The sequence below is a fragment of the Bos grunniens genome, chromosome 10, assembly GCF_055505025.1.
Source record: "Bos grunniens cultivar Pamir isolate PY7600 chromosome 10, Bosgru_T2T1.0, whole genome shotgun sequence".
Lineage (NCBI taxonomy): Eukaryota > Metazoa > Chordata > Mammalia > Artiodactyla > Bovidae > Bos > Bos grunniens.
In genome coordinates, this window is record NC_141174.1 from 74,885,368 (window position 1) to 74,907,117 (window position 21,750).

Sequence of the window (21,750 nt, forward strand, 5' to 3'; positions counted from 1 at the left end):
TCTGAAAAGGAATTTACAGGTCTAATCCAAATCTCTCAGTTTTACAGATGAGGAAACTTGAGGCCCATTTATTCATTCAACAAACATTTATTATGTGTCTGCATGCTCAATGTTAGAAACACAACAATGAACAGGACAAGAGATGGTTCAAAGTGGGAATCTGACTTGCCCAAAGCCACAAAGCAAGTGAGCAACTCAACAGAGGCTCTTCGCACTCAACTCCATATTGTCTAATATACCATCATTTCTGCACCTGTAAGCACACTAAGTATTTGATGAAGGGTCTGTGCAAAGATAAAAGTTTCATATACAACCAATGCAGTAACATTCTGTAATATGATAAGGGGTATATATATTATGTTCAGACTGTGTTAAAATCTATGTAAAATAATCACATATACTTTTTAAATTAGCATGGAAGTGCTTTCTAATTTCTAGCTTATCACATAGTCCATGTGCAAATTCTGACAACCCAAATTTTCAAACTTTTGAACATAATTTCTGGCCAAACAACTATGACTCTTACTATATTCTGACTCTTTTGAACTGCAACTTTAACTCAATTCATGCTCTGATATTTTAGCTATTTCAATAAATAATTATTTTAAAAGACCTAGTTCTACCATTAACCAGTTTATTCACCTTATTTATTCATAGCTTAACTAGTGTGGTAACTTTAGTGTACGTAATGTAATCAGAGATACAGTTTTTAAAATGTCCTGAATCAGAACTTCTTTTTTTTTTTTTTGGCCAAGTCACATGGCATGCAGGATTTAGAGCCCCAACCAGGGATCAAACCTCTGCCCCCTGCAGTGGAAGTAGAGTCCTAACACCTGGACAGCCAGGAGATTCTTTTTTTTTTAATTGTTTTTAACTTATTTTTTTAAAAGAAAACTCAAATACCTCATTTCAAAGTGAACAATGGCCAACAAAGACTCAGCACAGCCAAAATAAATAAATGAATAAATTAAAAAAAAATTTTAATGAACAATGGTACCTATTATAAGAAGGAAAATAAGAATTTAGAACCAATCCTTTTTTTTTTTTTTTAAACTTAATAATCCTAAGAAAGCAACAGGGGGGTTCTTTAACAGGAGAAGATAGGAGCCCTACTAGAAGCAATGCTGTGGCATCAGAGTTCTTTAAATTAAAACAATCCAAAAGAAAAGTTGCCATAACTTATCGAAATAAAAAGGTTTTGAGATACTCCTAACTGCAAAGTAGTAATTTATATTCCAATACCGCTGAGAATCAATAATGGGGAAGATGAGAGGATTTGTAAGGACCTCTGCTCTACTATCAACATGACAACATGGAGCTGTGAGATTGATTTTCCATCCTCAGACTCTATAACGCTCTCCTACTCCTGCGCTTCTTTCCCCTGGCCACTCACTCTCTGTCATTATTTGTGTTTCCTCCATACATAATAAGCTCTATTGAAGACAGGCACTGGGTATTATCCATCTCTGTATCTTACTTTGAATCACAGTATAAAGCTGATGTTCAATAATTATAAAATGAAACCACAGATGGTAACCAGAATTTAAAGATTGATAACATCCACTCTAATTCATACATCCACACTCTGAAACCAGCTGTAATAATAAAGATTAAAACTACATCAGGAACATGTGGTTCTACTTCAAATATCAGGGAATGTTAAAACTACAGGGCAGGACTAAGAATTTTAAACAGTCTAGTTACACAGAAACCCATGGTGCATGCTGTTCTAAAAACACTAAGCACTCTTTTTAAACAGGAAAGGTTAAGTTCAAGCCTCATATAATGAAAGACAGAAGAAAACTGTAAGGACTAAAGGAAACATTAAAGTGAAAAAAAAATGACAAAATAACTTTATCTCTGGATTAAGACTTATTTTAATATACATAATGTATCGTACTTCATATAATTTATTAATGTCATTTTCTATAGGACACTGTAATTAATTCAGTGACATCAATGTTGACCTCATACAGACAAAGGATGAAAGCTGGGTTTCCTTGTGTACCAAATACAAAACCTGTGCTGAAGAGTTATCACACATGACAGTTGTAAGAGATCAACTTTCAGGATGACTCAGTTTACAGTAGTTGCTTCACACGGCTTTCCCTCGGGACATGGATGTCACCCAGTGTTACTGCGTTTGTGCAAATGCCATCTCTGGCCTGCCTGACTACCTCCTTTTGCCAGCCCCACTTTTGCCTGTTTTACTGCTGCCACTGCTAGATTTGCCAGATGATTTTGAAGAGAAGAGTCTTGTCATGAACTCAGAAACATCAGGCAGTTCGTGGTTGGAATTCAGCATATTCATTGACTGCTCCATCTCCTGTGGGAAGGCAAAGCACATTGGTATGAAAGTCACAGGGATCCTTCAAGTCATCCAGCAACTAACACTTCCATTAAGGAAGGAGGAGAGAAATGAAAAAGGTACTGGTTCTGAGCAATGACGTAATGTCACACCCAACAGCATTTCGAAACCATGTTTCATGCTCCCGTTGTATCACTCAGCATTCTGACCTCAGTAAATGCTCAAAAGTGTTGCCTGGAGTTTGATTCCATTTATGTTTTTGTAAAGGGGATTTTCTCTGATAATGGACATAATGTGATTATATTCCTGCCACCTATTTTGTTTTCTGATTAAAATACTTTATTTTAACAAGTATTTTTAAACTCATGCTTCTTCTAGATGCATTTATCTAGAATATCAATCTTTATATATCAAGCTATCAGAAAAGTTTGAAGATAACTATAGTACTTCCAAGACTTTATTCCTAAGGGCCTTAGTAAATCTATGAACACTGTATGACTTGAGTCACCTCAGTTACAGCATCTAAAGCAAGCAACACAAATGTTAAAATGTTACCGTCACTCGCAGGACCTAAGGAAATAGTGCTTTTATTCTGAGGTTTCTGTCCTACCCCTTACTGGGCCAACAATCTCCAAAGTACTGTTCCACTTTTGACAATATTAATGTCTGCTTCATTTGAATTTCATGTGACATTACAAAAGTGAACTCATAATTGTATTGGTTCAGACATGAAAAAAATAGGAAATACCCTATTATCTATCATTTAAAATTGAGTTTTTAATTCAATTATTAGTTAGGGCTTTCTCTCCAAAGGTAGAATTTATATATGCGTTTTCAAGGAGAAAATGCTTTAAATAAGCCCAGGAAAAGAAACATTATAAATATAAATCACCTATATTAACATCCCCTAGTAATCAAGAATTAAATGTATATAGTAACAGGTTTTGAATCTCTGCAAAAATACATCAACTCTATTTTTGAATCTGTTCAATTCTGAAGCTCTTAAATGAACAACTTTTTACACTGCATACTATGTGAAAAGCATTTTGCAAGAAATGAATTTTTAACCCAGTATGACTTCTAATGCTTCCTTCTGTTGATACCACAGAGAGTTAACTGCCTTAAAAGATACAAGGATACAGGAGGTACACTTTCCAACCAACACTGAGGCAAAGATGCCAAAACTTAGCAATAAAACATTTTGAAACATCATAAAGTGTTCTTCTTTTATGAAGTTTTTTTTTTTGCCATTCCAGCATGGGATATATGCCTTTACAGAACTTAATCACCTAGTACCTCAGCAGACATTTTTATTTATGGATAGCTTATTTTTCCATTTAAAACATACACATGGAAAGAAGAGTGCTTTATAAATCCATTCTATTTCCTATATTTAACTGGGCTTGTTGACAACAGAGATGACATATAACCCATCTTTGTATCCCCTGTATCTAGAACCTAAAAATTGATAATAAATATTTATTCAGTAATCAATAGGTGTAAATACATCAGTATATTAAATACAACAGAAAAACTTGGAATTCGGGAGATGTATGTTGATGGTTTGGGGTGAAGAATAGATAACTTTTTCTTTTTCAATTCTGAAGATTTTATACAGAAGCCAATATTTAAAAGAGATGAGATGGTGGGACTAAATTCGAAGCATCTTACTGGCAACTCCTATCCCCCTCACCAAACAGTACGATCTTGTGGTAGAGTTTGAAAACCACTATTCTATTTTTCTCCTGTGGTTTATCCAAATGTCTTTTGTGTGTCTGAACATAAACTAAAGGCATATACTCTGAAGAACTTTATAAAATAAAGGTAGATTGTAAGAAGCTACCATTTAGTGAAATATTTAGATTAGGTATACCAGAATCATTACGCATTTCAACTATTTAACAAGTGAGTCACAAAGAGGCAAGTACTAAATAGAATGTCTTAACTACATGAAGAGATCCAGGCTTTTATCAGACAGATCCAACTGAATTTATCTGGTCCAATGGAAACAATTAAATACAAGAAACATATAATACTGTATCAACACAACCTATAGATGAATTTGGCTTGGGAATTAGGATAAAGCTGGACAAATGCAAGCCATTCAGCCACAATGGATGACCAGGCATCAGAACATGGTTCAGTCATCTTACCCGCCTCATGTCAGGATCACTTGTGTTGACCACTTTGGGCAGAAGCACAAATATCAATAATGGAAGAACCATCATCATAACCTATGAAAGAAAAAACATTCAGAAAATGTTTTCCCCACTTAACTGTAGTACAAAATCTGAACTTAACAAACAATGATGGAATTAAATACTGTAAAATAGAATAAAACTAGCAGTCACCACTTCAATTCTATTGAATGAGGCCTGCTGACATCAAGGTGCACTGTTGTAACATTAGAGCTTTATCTATAAGTTTGTGTGGACTTTATACAGACACCTTGCTTCATATCTGTGCTACCTATCATTTTGCAGAGTTCAGAGTTTTATTTAACACAAACAGTTTGCAAACAGAACTATTCGTTCACTTTCTTCAATCTGCAGCCTGCCACTGAGATTGGTGATCGTGATGACCAGCTGAGCTTTTTCCAGATGACTTGCGGTTTTTGGAGAAAACAAAATATCCCCCTTCTAACGTACAATATACTACTGCTGCTGCCAAGTCACTTCAGTCTTGTCCGACTCTGTGCGATCCCATAGACAGCAGCCCACCAGGTTCGCCGTCCCTGGGATTCTCCAGGCAAGAACACTGGAGTGGGCTGCCATTGCCTTCTCCGACAATATACTACTAGGCAACAACTATAGCAGACAAGTTTTAAAAAATGACCTAGGATCTTCTCACACTGCATACGTTCCCATGGAAATTTCAGAAATGAGAACATGGAAGATATTTCTCAATTAGCTTTGGAGTCTCACTACTGATTTCATCCATCCACTCTACCCTCCTGCTTCCTCAGGCCTAACTGCAGATTCCAGGTACTAATTTATTCCTCTCAAAGGATGTACAGCCTGAAACATCCCTATTTGTGATCTAAATAGCTATCATCAAGAAATATGATTAACACTTAGATAATTCTAAGGTAATAATTTAAGTTTCAAAAAACAGCAAAGAAAAAAAAAGTTAACTTTTTTCTGAAGAATTATGCTATTAGAATTTTATATTAGTGGATACCGTAATATCATTTCATGAAAATACCAAGTACTTAGATGACCACAGAATAATTTTTCTGATCATTCCATATTCAAAAGAGAGAGAGAGAAAAAAAAGTACATGTCCCATCAAGAGGGCAATTTATTAAGTGATGGCACATTCATCAATGGTCTAATATGCATGTAGTATGAAGGAGAGCTAACTCCATACATGTGTGACTTACCATACATGTGACTTATCACATGACTTATTACATGTGTGACTTATCACATGACTGTGTGTGTGTTTAGTTGCTCAGTCGGATCTGACTCTCTGCAACCCTGTGGAGATTTACCACATACTCATTCTGTGTGAATTTTAAACATAACTATTTATCTAATTTCTGCTGCACATTTCTATGTCAAATCTACCATGCCATTCTTGATACTATTTTTTTCATTATGTAGTTCCAAAGCTATTATTTTCTTGAAATTCATAAACTAGTCACAATAATCCTTTCATCCAACAATCTGACCCCAGCTTTCCTATCACAGGGTTAGGATTTTTCAATTGCCTATAAGCAAATTAGAGATTAGTAAAGGTACTTTAGTATAGCCTGATACATACCATTGGGTTCATCAGAAAGTCTGTCCAGCCCCAAGACTCCCTTTTAATAAAGTAAGAAGGTGGGCCTGAAGATTTCATTTGGAGAGGATAGGGCAGTCTGACCACTTCTGATGTTTTGATGTAATTCACGTATCTCGCTCTGATAAAGCAACATGAAAAAAGCATCAGTAATCCTATTACAAGCATTACTAGTTAAAAGAACTGCTTATAATATATTGGCAATGCCTTAATTACCTTTAGCTTTTTCCAGAATGCTTTGGCATTTTAATTTTTGATCTTGAAAATCTGATCAAAGTAGCTTCATCTATATGTCTAAAATACTTAGCAAATGTAGAGAAGAAACTAGATTTGGAATCAAGAGACCTAGTTTCTAGTTACAGATCTGTTAATACCTAGGCTTGCAAGTCTTAAGTTCTTAATGTTTCTGGTTATACCAGAAGTTCTTCTGGAATTCTTCCAGCTCTAAAGCTCTTTGATTTTATTTAATAATAAACTTATTTTGCTATAAATATATAAAAATGTTAGAATTTTTTGGTTGTCTGAGATATGCATTATGGGGTATACCTAATTGCAAAGGGTATTTTGCAAGAAAAACATGATTCAAGAAAGTCCTGCAACAGTGTCATAGGTGTTAACATTACATTTTTACCAGACATGCTATGCATTTTAATCACCCATGTCCACACATATTTCAGTGTACTTTTTAAAAATTGTTTCCCCCCTTCCTCTTATCGTTTCCTTTTGGAGCTTCTATTAGACAAGTGTTAGATCATTTCATTCTTTTATGGGGGGGCGGACAGAGGGGGCAGGGGAGCCTGTGCTGGGTCTTCATTGCTGAGCAGGCTTCTCATTACAGTGGCTTCTCTTGTTGCAGAGCACCGGCTCTAGGGCTGGAGGGCTTCATTAACTGCGGGTCCTGGGCTCTAGAGCACAGGCTCAATAATTGTGGAGCAAGAGCTTAGTCGCTCCATGGCATGTGGGATTTTCTTGGATGAAGGATCAAACCCATGTCTCCTGCATTGGCAGGTAGATTCTTTACCACGGAGCCATCAGGGTAGCCCTTTTTCATTCTTTACTCCACATCTTGTTAAACTCTCACATTCAGAGTCCTTTCCTTCATCTGTATTGATTTCTGGCTAATTTTTCTGATCTGTCCTCCAACTTATCAAACTTCTGTTCAGTTGCTCAGCACATCCATTGAGTTTTATATTCCAAAGCAAAATTTCAATTTTTTTTTTTCATATGGTCTATTTGGTATTATCTATGGTCTATTTTGGTATTATGGCAATAAGTATTTTTGTTTAAAGCATTTTAAATATACTTTAAACCATTTTATATAGTCTATATCCAATAGTTATACTATCTAGAGTTCTCAGGGCTTCCCTGGTGGCTCAGTGTGAAGATTCTACCTGCCAATACAGGAGACATGAGTACCATCCCTGATATGGGAAGATCCCACATGCCATATAGCAACTAAGCCCGAGTGCCACAACCACTGAACTTGTGCTCTAGAGCCCAGGAGGCGCAATTAACGAAGCCCTGGAGCCCTAGAGGTGGCGCTCCACAACAGGAGAATCCACGCAGTGAGAAGCCCTCATGCCACAACTAGAGAGTAGCCCGTCTGCTGCAACTGGAGAAAAGCCCGCAGAACAACAAAGCCACAGCGCAGCCAAAAATAAACAAATAAAATTAGAGTTATCAGAGGTCTGATTCATCTGCTGACTCCATGGACATTGTTTTCTTGGGTATTTTTTATAAGTAGACTTTACTTATGTGTGGGTGTGGACAGAGAGTATCTGCCTCCAGAGAGGTTATGCACTTGTCTCTGCCAGGAGTCCAGGATCATGACCAGGGACCATCTTATTAATTTTTCAGAATGGAATTTTTTGGATCATGCAGGAAGTAATAAGTACATATCCCAAATTTAAATGAGGGTATGACTATCAATTTTCAGGATAGATTTTTCCCTCCAAAAGCCAGGGCCAAGTTGGGAATCTGATCTCTTGGATCTCAGGCCAAGGGTTGAGGAGGGAACAAGTCTCTAGTCTGACTGACTCCTAGCATGCCCAAAGCCTGCCTTCCATCTACAAACTGCTAATAAAATCTAAGCCTTTTGGTGAGAGAATAAATCCCCCAGGTGGGAAAGCAGTTTATTCTCTGGGGAGTTCCCTTACTTTTGGGGCAGTTATACATTTAAAAGGAAATTTTTATCATGTTTTATCCAGCATTTCTAAAATTTTTCATTTGGCCAAAATGTCAGAAATGGAAGTCCCATTTATTTGAAACTAATTTATCATGCATACTTACAAAACACTGGTCAAGACTATTAGTATCTTATATAAGTCCTTCTTTGTTCTCTACTGTTGCCCACCCCACAATGATTAAACTGATAAGGGCCTTTTTTTTTTAAGTTATGCTTCAAGTATCCAATCAACAGGAATAAATCTGCAAATATGAATCCCACTGCTGCAACCAGTCCTTAAAAGTTAAAGCAGGCAGTACTCTTTATCCAAGGTGAAAAGGCGAATAAAAGTTTGTATTTTAGGAAAATATTTCTAACTGCTTAGACTACTTTATTCAAAAGAGGAAAAGATACACCCAACTGAATGCAGAGTTTCAGAGAATCGCAAGGCGAGATAATAAAGTCTTCTTAAGAGAACGATGCAAGGAAATAGAGAAAAACAATACAATGGGAAAGACTCTCCAAGAAAACTGGAGATAACTAAGGGAACATTTCACGCAAAGATGGGCACAATAAAGGACAGAAATGGCAAGGACCTAACAGAAGCAGAAGATATTAAGAAGAGGTGGCAAAAATACACAAAACTATACAAAAAAGGTCTTATATGACCCAGATAACCATCATGCACCTAGAGCCAGACATCCTGGAATGCAAAGTCAAGTGGGCCTTAGGAAGCATCCCTCCAAACAAAGCTAGTGGAGGTGATAGAATTCCAGTTGAGCTATTTCAAATCCTTAAAAATGATGCTGTGAAAGTGCTGCACTCAATATGCCAGCAAATTTGGAAAACTCAGTGGTGGCCACAGGACGGGAAAAGGTCAGTTTTCATTCCAATCCCAAAGAAAGGCAATGCCAAATAATGTTCAAACTACCATAAAACTGCACTCATTTCACACGCTGCTGCTGCTGCTGCTGCTGCTGCTGAGTCGCTTCAGTTGTGTCCGACTCTGTGCGACCCCATAGACGGCAGCCCACCAGGCTCCCCTGTCCCTGGGATTCTCCAGGCAAGAACACTGGAGTGGGTTGCCATATCCTTCTCCAATGCATGAAAGTGAAAAGTGAAAAGTGACGTCGCTCAGCCGTGTCCGACTCTTTGAGACCCCAAAGACTGCAGCCCACCAGGCTCGTCCATCCATGGGATTTTCCAGGCAAGAGTACTGGAGTGGGGTGCCATCACCTCCGTTTCACACGCTAGTAAGGCTCAAAACCTTCAAGCTAGGCTTTAATAGCACCTGAACTGAGAACTTCCAGGTGTACAAGCTGGATTTAGAAAAGGCAGAGGAACCACAGATCAAATTGCCAACATCCATTCGATCATAGAAAAAGCAAGAGAGTTCCAGAAAAAATCTACTTCTGTATCACTGACTATGCAAAAGCCTGTGTGGATCACAACAAACTGTGGAAACTTATCAAACAGATGGGAATACCACATCACCTGACCTGCCTCCTGAGAAAACTGTATGCAGGCCAAGAAGCAACAGTTAGAACTGGACATGGAACAACGGACTGGTTCAAAATTGGGAAAAGAACACATCAAGGCTGCATGTCACCCTACTTATTGAATTTATATGCAGAGAATATCATGCAAAATGATGGGCTGGATGAAGCACAAGCAGGAATCAAGATTGCCCAGAGAAATATCAACAACCTCAGATATGCAGATGATACCACTCTAATGGAGCCTCTTGATAAAGGTGAAAGAGGAGAGTGAAAAAGCTGGCTTAAAACTCAACATTCAAAAAACTAAGATCATGGCATCCAGTTCCATCACTTAATGGCAAACAGATGGAGAAAAAATGGAAACAGTGGCAGATTTTATTTTCTTGGGCTCCAAAATCACTGAGGATGGTGACTGTAGCCACAAAATGGAAAGATGCTTGCTCCTTGGGAAAAAAGCTATGACAAATCTACACAGCGTACTAAAAAGCAGAGATATCATTTTGTGGACAAAGGTCTATATAGTCAAAGCTATGGTTTTTGCAGTAGTCATAAATGGATGTGTGAGCTGGACCATAAGGAAGGCTGAGCTCCTAAGAACTGATGCTTTCGAACTGTGGTGCTAGAGAAGACTCCTTGGACAGCAAGGAGATCAAATCAGTCAACCCTAAAGGAAATCAACCCTGAATATTCATTGGAAGGACTGGTGCTGAAGCTGAAGCTCCAATACTTAGGCCATCTGACGTGAAAAGCTGACTCATTAGGAAAGACCCTGATGCTGCGAAAAACTGAAGGCAAGAGTTGGGAGCAACAGAGGATGAGATGGTTGGATGGCATCACTGACTCAATGGACAACAATTTGAGCAAACTCCAGGAGATAGTGAAGGACAGGGAAATGTGGCATGCCACATTCCATGGGGTCGCAGAGAGTCAGACATGACTTAGCAACTGAACAACAGCTTTAATCAAAATTCAAAGTAAAAAGAATAAATAAAAATAAATTACAGTTTTTAATCAACAAATATCCTGTTTTAACAACTCTCATTCCCTCCAGTATTCAGTTTTTTGTTTGTTTGGTCTGGCCACTTGGCTTGTAGTTTAATTCCCCAATGAGGGTTGAACCCAGGCTCACTGCAATTAAAGTGCAGAGTCCCCACTACTGAACCCCAGGGAATTCGCAGTATTTTCAGTATTTTTTAAAGACTCTCAAACTTATATAAAGTGCATATGGTAAATCTACTAACCCCCCTCCATGTCCACACTTGCAATCCTAAAGTATATAAAAAGTCATGATATGTTCTTTACAATTTAGATATTAACATACTAGTTTTATATATAAATATATATTTTTAAAATTTTATGCCTCTAAAAAGACATGAGAAAGTCAATAGCTAATAAGGTTCAATTACTTTGAAACAATCCATTTATTACCCCCAAAATATTTATAAATATATTTGCAGGATATTAGTCAAGTTTTACCCTTAGTCTGAGTAGCCAATAGCAAGTGATATTAGAATCTGGACAAAGTATTCTAAGACAACAATTTAACTTCAAAAATATATGAGAAAGTAATTTGTTTCTAAAGAATTATTTTTCATAGCATTGCGTTTCATAGCATAGCATACCAATAGCATAGCATTATTGGTTTCATAATAAAACTAAGAATTTAAATTACACAGAATAACTGTGTTCAACACATGCTAAAAGAGGAAAAAGAAAACTCTACCTATCCATTATCGGAGCTGACATCAATGAACTAATATACAGCTGATATAAAGGATGTATGATACAAAGCTCAACATATGACTATTTTAATTACAGCATATTTACATATTATACTTTAAAAATGTTCAATAATCAAAAAAAAGTAAAGGAAGAAGGAAAGTATTTTAGGAGTAAACGTTAACTCAAATATAAATATTATGGTACAAACTAAACACCTCTCTTATATCAACTCAATCTAAGGTCTCCACAAATCAACCTAAATATGCTAGGCATGTGAAGAAAAGGTCAGTAATAAAATACAGTTCCTCTACTTCTACTGCTACTACTACTACTAAGTCGCTTCAGTCGTGTCCAACTCTGTGCGACCCTACAGATGGAAGCCCACCAGGCTCCCCCGTCCCTGGGATTCTCCAGGCAAGAACACTGGAGTGGGTTGCCATTTCCTTCTCTAACGCATGAAAGTGAAAAGTGAAAGTGAAGTCACTCAGTCATGTCCGACTCTTAGCGACCCCATGGACTGCAGCCTACCAGGCTGCTCTGTCCATGGGATTTTCCAGACAAGAGTACTGGAGGGGGTGCCATTGCCTTCTCCGACAGTTCCTCTAACCCCCAAATTATTTTTGCCTTTGCGTGACCTCTTCTTAATTACTGCATGCATGCTTAATTGCTCAGTTTGTCAGACTCTTTGCAATCCTGTGGACTGCAAACCGTTAGGCTCCTCTGTCCATGGGATTTTCCAGGGTAAGAATACTGGATTGAGTCACCATTTCCTCTCCAGGGGATCTTCCCAACCCGGGATTGAACCCGAGACTCCTGAGTCTCCTGCATCGGCAGGCAGATTCTTTACCACTGAGCTACCTGGAAAGATTTATTATGGCAACACGAAGTAATTTTGTGATAGCTCAAACAAAGAAGAGATATTACCATTTTAAATTGTTTGGTACTTGTCAATTACAGCTCAATAAAGCAAACAAGCAAGCAAGAAAATGGCTTCCTATACCTCCTGGTCAGATTACACCAAAGAGAGCACTATTGGCACGAGACTAATAACAAATAATCAACTGGGCTTATAATAGCAGAAGGCTAAATCTGAACACTGTGGACATCTACACAACTGATTCCGAGTTGAAAGGGGTCTGTGGTATTCCAGAATTAGAGCCTGAATTAGTCCAAAATTTTCACTCAACTTCAAAGCATGTGTTCATCTACTTGGAAATTCTAAAACTTTTTCCTGTCTTCCAGCCTCTAATACTATACTTTTTCTCATTATGATCCTCATTTTGAAATAAACTCCATGAAATTATCAAAATATCCCAATGAAAAACAAATGATAAATATTTTCAACTTAGAAAAGTTAAATTATTTCCAACTTTAATAATCGCATTTCAATTAAAACTTTCACAGTGCTTTTGCTCCTATAGTAAGTAATCTTACCTCTTCTCTATATATATATCAGGAGTTTTAAAATAAATATTAAGGCAGAGCAGGAGAAAGTTCAACTGTACAATATTATCAATGCTCAAATTAGAACAATATAAGGATGCTTTAAATGTTTTAAGGAATACATGCAGTTTAAATAAGAATCCTTTCAACCTTAACTATAAACTCTGAAAGGAATATATAATGAGGTATTCAGGAGCCTAGCCTTTGGTAAAAATTAAATCAGCTGTCCTTACCTCATTTTGCCTTTTGAAGTGATATCCACTCGGACAGGATCAAACCTGTAAGCTGGAGAAATAACTTCCACTACATAAGATCCAGAAGGTATATCATGAACCACAAAACTCCCATCCGTCCTGGAAAAATGAAATTATCATTATTTAGTCATTTATGATCAACAGTTTATTTCCTTGTTTTAAATCATCAGTTAACTCCCAAACCAATACCCCCCAAAATGACACAGTATTTAGCAAAACAAAACAAACCCAAACTGGTGAGAGTTGTTCCACATTTCAGCTTCCATGATTACACTGCATGGGTAATGAAAATGCCCCAGACCATTCCACAGAGAGCCCTGACACAGAAAGCACTTCTATTCCTTCTGCAGGATAGAGATGAGAGGTGACAGCGGTACAGGTCCAACTCTAAAGTCATGTCTTTATTCAAGGGAATGAATATGTTATTCCTACAATACTGGGGTTCCAATTTTGCCAAACCCCTCCAATAATTTAATTAAAAATGGCTTTTTCCCCTAGTTTTAATTTGTATTTTGTTTTCATTTTTACTTTTGTACCAAAAAAAAAAAAGGTAATTAAATACTGCTTGTTCCACTTGTTTCAAATAGTTCCCATCTATTTTAGTTACTTCTTTTTGGTTATGTATAAGTTTAAAATGTTTATGTGAGTTAAAACCATCCACTTTTGCCTTACTGATTTCTTCTAAACCTTCTAGACTAAGAAAACTACCCCATCCAGAACTAGTCATTTCAGGTTCACAGACCAAAATTAATTTGTTTTGCTAATGAGAAACTGCCATTCTGATGGGAAAAAAGTTTATGATTCAGGAGAACAAAGATTCTAAAAGGACTGACTTTATCAAAGAATTGCCAGTCTCATAATAATGTTAAAATAATGTTCCTTAAATCATTAGGCTCTTTCACAGTTAAAGGAATGATTCTGTTACATCCACATGTTTACTAAAAAGTAATGGGAAAAAGTTCCATACTATTTCAAAGAACACGCTAAACTGAAATAGAGTTGAAATATAAACATCAAGTTAACTTATTTCTGGGCTGGATGTCTTCTATTTTCCCTCAGATCATTCTCCACCCTTCTCTCCCAACAGCAGGAAAGGAAGAAAACGAGCTTAGTATACCTTCCTCCCAGCTCTTTCCATGCAAGGACCCCTAACTGGCTTTGGCAAGGGATCCAGCTCCTCTCTAGGCTGTTCTTTGCTCTTTTCTAGATTCCAATAACCTTTATTTCCTAGCCTCCATTCAGGCTTAGAGATGACAATAGCCTTGAAGTTGTAAACTTTGGAGTACTGCTTAATCTGATTGTTTCCTTACACCATGACTACCCTGGTTAATCCTTTCATTAAACTTTCCTTGAATTATTCTAATTATTCAGTTTCTTGATGGGACCCTAAATGAATGAATTTCAAAATTTTTTTCTAGGTCCAGAAAAAAAGAGAATTCAATTAATTCCTGTGCAACATAAATAATAGCAGAACTAATGGCATAAATAAAAAGCAAATATATTTTTCATCCTAGGGTAAACAGTTTACTTTAAAAGATAACATACACATTTTACAATGAAAACTTAAAACCTGGTTTTTAAAATGTACTCTGCAATACACAGACCTTGCTGGACTCTGATTTGAAAGAACAAGCACATTAAAAGTATTTCTGAAGTAAGTGTGGAAACATAAAAATGGACTGGGTACTAAATGACACTATTATTATTTAGTGAAACAAATAACGGTACTGTGGGTTTTTTAAAGCCCTTATCTTTCAGAGATACATAACAGTGTTTTTACAAGTGAAATTATATTATGTTTAAGATCACATTAAAATATTCCAGAAAGAAAGTAAAGAGGGGCAGATAGCAGATATGAAATCAAACAGTAAATTGTGATGTGTTCCTAAGTTATTGTTTATTTTAGCATATGTCTGAAGTTTTCCATAATAAACAGTTCAAAAAAGTTACAGTATATAATCTTACATAAAACATAGCACATAATTTCAAAAAGCTGAAAACTATCTGCTGCTGCTGCTGCTAAGTCGCTTCAGTAATGTCTGACTCTGTGCGACCCCATAGATGGCAGCCCACCAGGCTCCCCCGTCCCTGGGATTCTCCAGGCAAGAACACTGGAGTGGGTTGCCATTTCCTTCTCCAGTGCATGAAAGTGAAAAGTCAAAGTGAAGTCGCTCAGTCGTGTCCGACCCTCAGCGACCCCATGAACTGCAGCCTTCCAGGCTCCTCTGTCCATGGGATTTTCCAGGCAAGAGTACTGGAGTGGGGTGCCATTGCCTTCTCCGGAAAACTATCTAAATGCCCCCAAACAGAGGACAAGATAAATTAAGTTCACGTACACAGTGATGAGAGCAAGAAGTGGCATGGGTAGTCTTCAATTGAAACTCCCCCAATCTTCATTTAGTAAAGTCTCAAGTCACCTCCAACAAGCATAAACACAGTCAAAATTGCATGCTAGTTATGTGTAACAGGTACAGGACAAATTACCTATACCTCTTCCAAAATGGTTATCACAATAAGCCCCTCATATTAATTCTCAACCTTTCTACATATAAACGAAAGAACATGAAATGGCACCAGAAGCTGCTCACAAAATATTAAATGAAGAAAAGCAAGTTACAAAGCACTGTATATTGTATATTAGTATTAAAAATGTCATATAATTCCCAAAAGATACAATAAAATGTTAAGGCTTGCTATCTCTATTCTATTTATATTTTCTTCAATAAACAAAGCAGAAATTATTTTCAATAAAAATAATGCTTATTTTAAAAACTGTATATGGCAGAAGAGAGATCAAATGGTTAATCATGGCTAATTTTCTAAAGCTTAATGAGATTTTTATTATTAAAAGATCATTTATTAGGGTAAAACTTCAAGAATGGCCTAATGCCAGATTTTTAATGATAAACAGCACTTTAAAAATGATAGTAAGCTTCTCTTCATTGTTTATTAATTTGAGTTTGAAATTCTCATTCAAAGGCACCCGGAGACTCTGAATATTTACAAAACAGATTTAGAATTAAATTGTCTTGTTTTCAGATACCACTTGTTAGTAAACAAACCCATCAGAGGAACACTTCACCAAATACTTTCAGTTCAAAGTTTCACTTTCCAAGCAGCAATTGAAAGATTTAAAACATCATATTACACTTATGCCTAGACATCTGAAAAGCAAGCTGAGAGAACTGCAGTGCTAATAAATTCACCACGTCTTTTAAATATAGGCTCAAATCCTATTTCTACTCACTGCCAGACAGGACAGATGAGCATAAACACCGTAGAGTCTTACATAAATGACAACAGTGATGTTGCAAATCCCTCGATAACTTCAAGTGTAAAAAAGAACAACAATCCCACTTCCAGGCAAAAAAAGGTGTTTTGATTAGGGACTTCAGGGCCCATTAATTTTAGAAGTAGCAACATTAGCCTCCAGTCTGTGTCATCACTAGAAATCCTGTGGGCTTTGAGAATTCCCACTTGCTTAGCATCATTCTACATAACATGAAGCTACCAAAAGACTGAAATGAAGTGCAAAAAGAGGCCAAATTCCAGGGAAACCAGATGAGATGCAAAGGAAAGAATTCATCAAAAGACAAAAAAAGGGTCCACCTGTCCCCAGGGCCCAGAAGTGGCCGTTCCCATCCAGGGCTAAAAGGGAGTTGAAGATAACTGTTGCCACTGCTCTGGCCCTGGGACGAGCACCTGCCATCCTCATTTCTGTGGTACAGGATCGGGAAGGGGAAAACGTCAGACTGCCTGACAAGGTACCCCCGGCACAGACCGCTAACAGTGCTCGCCCTTTCACCCTCGGACAGCGACGTCGTCAGATTTTGACACCTAGCGCCCTCAGGGGGAATTCCCTTCCAGCTTCCATCCCAATTGCTTTCGCGCTGCCCTCAGGATGCTCACTTCAGAAAGCCGACATGCTCTTCTCCGTCTACCAGCACTCGGGCCGCCGAGATCCAGTCCTGGGGTTTCACTCCAGGAACAACCGCACGCCCCTCAATCTTGAAGCGATCTCCAGTGCCGACCCCACTCCCTCCTGACCCGTCGGAGGTAGACCCAGACACCTCCGAGCTCTGGGCATCCCTTGATAGTAGCAGCAGGAGGACGGAAAAGAAGGCCCATAGAGTGGCCGCCATGACAGCAGCTTTCGGCGGTCAGGCCGGTAGCCCCGGAAACCCTCCCCGTCTCTCGCAGTCGCTGCAGCGGTGCGCTGATGTCGTCATCTCCGCGCGCCGGGTTCGGGCGCCCACTGTGGGCTCAAACCGCAGCGCAGGAGTCTCGGCCAATCCACTAGCGAGATGCGAGTGTTGCGGCACTTCCGCGCGCTAGAGAATGGAGGGCTCTGTGAGGTGCGCCACTTAAGGCAGCTGCCCACGAAGCGAAAGTGAAGTGTGAGTTGCTGTGGTCCCCACTGAGAGGAACGAGGTTCTTAAGTGTGTGTTGCCTCTTAAGTCGCTTCAGTCGTGTCCGACTCTGCGACCCTTTGGACTGTAGCCCGCCAAGCTCCTCTATCCATGGAATTTTCCAGGAGAGTGGGAGTGGGTTGCCATGCCCTCCTTCAGGGGATCTTCCCAACCCAGGGATCGACCCCTCATCTCTTATGACCCCTACATTGGCAGGCGGGTTCTTTTTTTTCTTTTTTTTTTAATCACTAGCGCCACCTGAAAAGTGGGGAAAAAAAAAAAAATTAAGACTGAGAGGGATGAGGATCTTAAATAGTGTCTGCAAATGAGGCTCTGATTTAGATAGAAATAAGTCCAGAACAGAGCGTTTAAAAAGCCTTTAGAGATTCCGCAAGACGTGCAAAGATGAAAAGGCTCTCGTTTCTATGTTTCAGTTCAGTTCAGTCGCTCAGTGGTGTCCGACTCTTCGCGACACCATGAATCGCAGCACGCCAGGCCTCCCTGTCCATCACCAACTCCCGGAGTTCACTCAGACTCACGTCCATCGAGTCAGTGATGCCATCCAGCCATCTCATCCTCTGTCATCCCCTTCTCCTCTTGCCCCCAATCCCTCCCAGCATCAGAGTCTTTTCCAATGGGTCAACTCTTCGCATGAGGTGCCCAAAGTACTGGAGTTTCAGCTTTAGCATCATTCCTTCCAAAGAAATCCCAGGGCTGATCTCCTTCAGAATGGACTGGTTGGATTTCCTTGCAGTCCAAGGGACTCTCAAGAGTCTTCTCCAACACCACAGTTCAAAAGCATCAATTCTTCGGCGCTCAGCCTTCTTCACAGTCCAACTCTCACATCCATACATGACAACAGGAAAAACCATAGCCTTGACTCGGCGAAACTTTGTTGGCAAAGTAATGTCTCTGTTTTTGAATATGCTGTCTAGGTTGGTCATAACTTTCCTTCCAAGGAGTAAGCGTCTTTTAATTTCATGGCTGCAGTCACCATCTGCAGTGATTTTGGAGCCCACAAAAATAAAGTCTGACACTGTTTCCACTGTTTCCCCATCTATTTCCCATGAAGTGGTGGGACCAGATGCCATGATCTTTGTTTTCTGAATGTTGAGCTTTAAGCCAACTTTTTCACTCTCTACTTTCACTTTCATCAAAAGGCTTTCGAGTTCCTCTTCACGTTCTGCCATAAGGGTGGTGTCATCTGCATACCTGAGTTTATTGATATTTCTCCCGGCAATCTTGATTCCAGTTTGTGTTTCTTCCAGCCCAGCGTTTCTCATGATGTACTTTGCATATAAGTTAAATAAGCAGGGTGACAATATACAGCCTTGACGAACTCCTTTTCCTATTTGGAACCAGTCTGTTGTTCCATGTCCAGTTCTAACTGTTGCTTCCTGACCTGCATACAAATTTCTCAAGAGGCTGTCCTTTATTGTGCCCATCTTTGCATATAATGTTCCCTAGGTATCTCTCATTTTCTTGAATAGATCTCTAATCCTTCCCTTTCCATTGTTTTCCTCTATTTCTTTGCATTGACCACTGAGAAAGGCTTTCTTATGTCTCCTTGCTATTCTTTAGAATTCTGCATTCAGATGCTTATATCTTTCCTTTTCTCCTTTGCCTTTCACTGCTCTTCTTTTCTCAGCTGTTTGTAAGGCCTCCTCAGACAGCCATTTTGCTTTTTTGCATTTCTTTTTCTTGGAGATGGTCTTGATCACTGCCTCCTGTACAATGTCATGAACCTTCATCCATGGTTCTTCAGGCACTCTGTGTATCAGATCTGATTCCTTAAATCTATTTCTCACTTCCACTGTATAATCATAAGGGATTTGATTTAGGTCATACATGAATGGTCTAGTGGCTTTCCCTACTTTCTTCAATTTAGGTCTGAATTTGGCAATAAGGAGTTCATGATCTGAGCTACAGTCAGCTCCTGGTCTTGTTTTTACTGACTGTATAGAGCTTCTCCATCTTTGGCTATAAAGAATATAATCAATCTGATTTTGGTATTGACTATCTGGTGATGTCCACGTGTAGAGTCTTCTCTTGTGTTGTTGGAAAAGGGTGTTTGCTATGACCAGTGCATTCTATTGGCAAAACTCTGTTAGCTTTTGACCTGCTTCATTTTGTACTCCAAGACCAAATTTGCCTGTTACTCCAGGTATCTCTTGACTTTCTACTTTTGCATTCCATTCCCCTATAATGAAAAGAACATCTTTTTGGATGTTAGTTCTAGAAGGTTTTGTAGGTCTTCATAGAACTGTTCAACTTCAGCTTCTTAGCATTACTGGTCGGGATATACACTCAGATTACTGTGATATTGAATGGTTTGCCTTGGAAACGAACAGAGATCATTCTGTCATTTTTGAAATTGCATCCAAGTACTGCATTTTGGACACTTTTTGTTGACTATGATGGCTACTCCATTTCTTCTAAGGGATTCCTGCCCACAGTAGTAGATATAATGGTCATCTGAGTTAAATTCACCCATTCCAGTCCATTTTAGTTCGCTGATTCATAAAATGTCTATGTTTACTCTTGCTATCTCCTGTTTGACCACTTCCAATTTGCCTTGATTCATGGACCTAACATTCCAGGCTTCTATGTAACATCACCCTTTACTGATTGGACTTTACTTCTATCACCAGTCACATCCACAACTGGGTGTTGTTTTTGCTTTGGCTCTGTCTCTTCATTCTTTCTGAAGTTAGTTGTCCACTGATCTCCAGTAGCATATTGGGGACCTACCGACCTGGGGAGTTCATCTTTCAGTGTCCTATCTTTTTGCCTTTTCATACTGTTCATGGGGTTCTCAAGGCAAGAATACTCAAGTGGTTGCCATTCCCTTCTCAGACATTCCCTTTGTCAGACCTCTCCACCATGACCTGTCCGTCTTGGGTGGCCCTATGCGGCATGGCTCATAGTTTCATTGAGTTAGACAAGGCTGTGGTCCATGTGATCAGATTGGTTAGTTTCTGTGATTATGGTTTTCATTTTGTTTGCCTTCTAGTGGATAAGAGGCTTTTGGAAGCTTCCTGATGGGAGAGACTGACTGAGGGGAAACTGGGTCTTGTTCTAATGGGCAGGGCCATGTTCAGTAAATCTTTAATCCAATTTTCTGTTGATGGGCAGGGTTGTGTTCCCTCCCTGTTGTTTAACCTGAGACCAAACTATGGTGGAGGTAATGATGATATTGGCGACCTCCTTCAAGAGGCCCCATGCATGCACTGCTGCACTCTGCCCCCAACCCTGCAGCAGGCCACTGCTGACCCACACCTCTGCCAGAGACTCAACACTCACGGGCAAGTTTGTGTCAGTCTCTTGTGGGGTCTCTACTCCTTTCTCCTGGGTCCTCGTGTGCACAAGCTTTTGTTTGTGCCCTCAAGAGTCTGTTTCCCCAGTCCTGTGTAAGTTCTGGTGGCTGTATAGTGGGGTTTAATGGCAATGCCATTTAACCTCCAAGAGGGCTTATGCCATACCCAGGTCTACTGCACCCAGAGCCCCTGCCCCTGCAGCAGGCCACTGCTGACCCATACTTCCACAGGAGATACTCAAACACAGTTCTTGCTCAGTCTCTGTGGGGTCTCTGGGTCCGGGTGCACACAAGGTTTGTTTGAGCCCTCCGAGCATCTCTGGTGGGCGCAAGGGTTTCTGTTGGCCTTAGACGTAGCCACTCTTAGAGTTGGCCTCCCAGAGAAGAGCAGCAAGAACTGAAAAAAACAAAAAACAAAAACAAGAGATACAAGAGCCAAGGGCTCTGAACCCCTTGGCAGGGAGTAGTGATGCAACCTCCGGGAGCCACCCCATACTCTATTCTGAGTGTCAGCAACTGCAGCTTAGGAGTACTTTCCCTGAGTCTTCTGAAGACAGCCATTTCTAAACATTTAAAGTTTTGAAAGAGCAGAGATGTTTTAAAAAGATCATGTGATCCAACCCTCCCCACAAACACCAACCAGCAAAACTATGCTAAATTATAAATTTCACTTTTCTCACATGGTACAAAAAATTTACAAATATGCAGAAATAAAAATAGCTTCATCCCAAATTTTTCCCATTTTCTTTCACACATTTTTGGTGACCCTGCCTTGCTGATGCCTTAGGCACATGTTCAGTTTGATTACTTTGTAATCAGTATTCATCTTAATACTCCAGGTAGAAGCTGGAA

At 39.1% G+C, this 21,750-nt stretch overlaps 1 protein-coding gene across 1 annotated transcript; it reads right to left on the minus strand.

Moving 5' to 3' along the window:
• Positions 1-1,859: 1,859 nt before the first annotated feature.
• Positions 1,860-17,369, minus strand: EMC7 (ER membrane protein complex subunit 7). Its single transcript, XM_086322079.1, has 5 exons — positions 17,083-17,369; positions 13,153-13,272; positions 6,074-6,212; positions 4,462-4,542; positions 1,860-2,326 (listed from the first exon to the last, which is right to left on the minus strand). The coding sequence occupies exons 1-5, from the start codon at positions 17,313-17,315 to the stop codon at positions 2,174-2,176; spliced, it is 726 nt and encodes a 241-aa protein (XP_086178205.1). The 5' UTR covers positions 17,316-17,369; the 3' UTR covers positions 1,860-2,173.
• Positions 17,370-21,750: the final 4,381 nt, after the last annotated feature.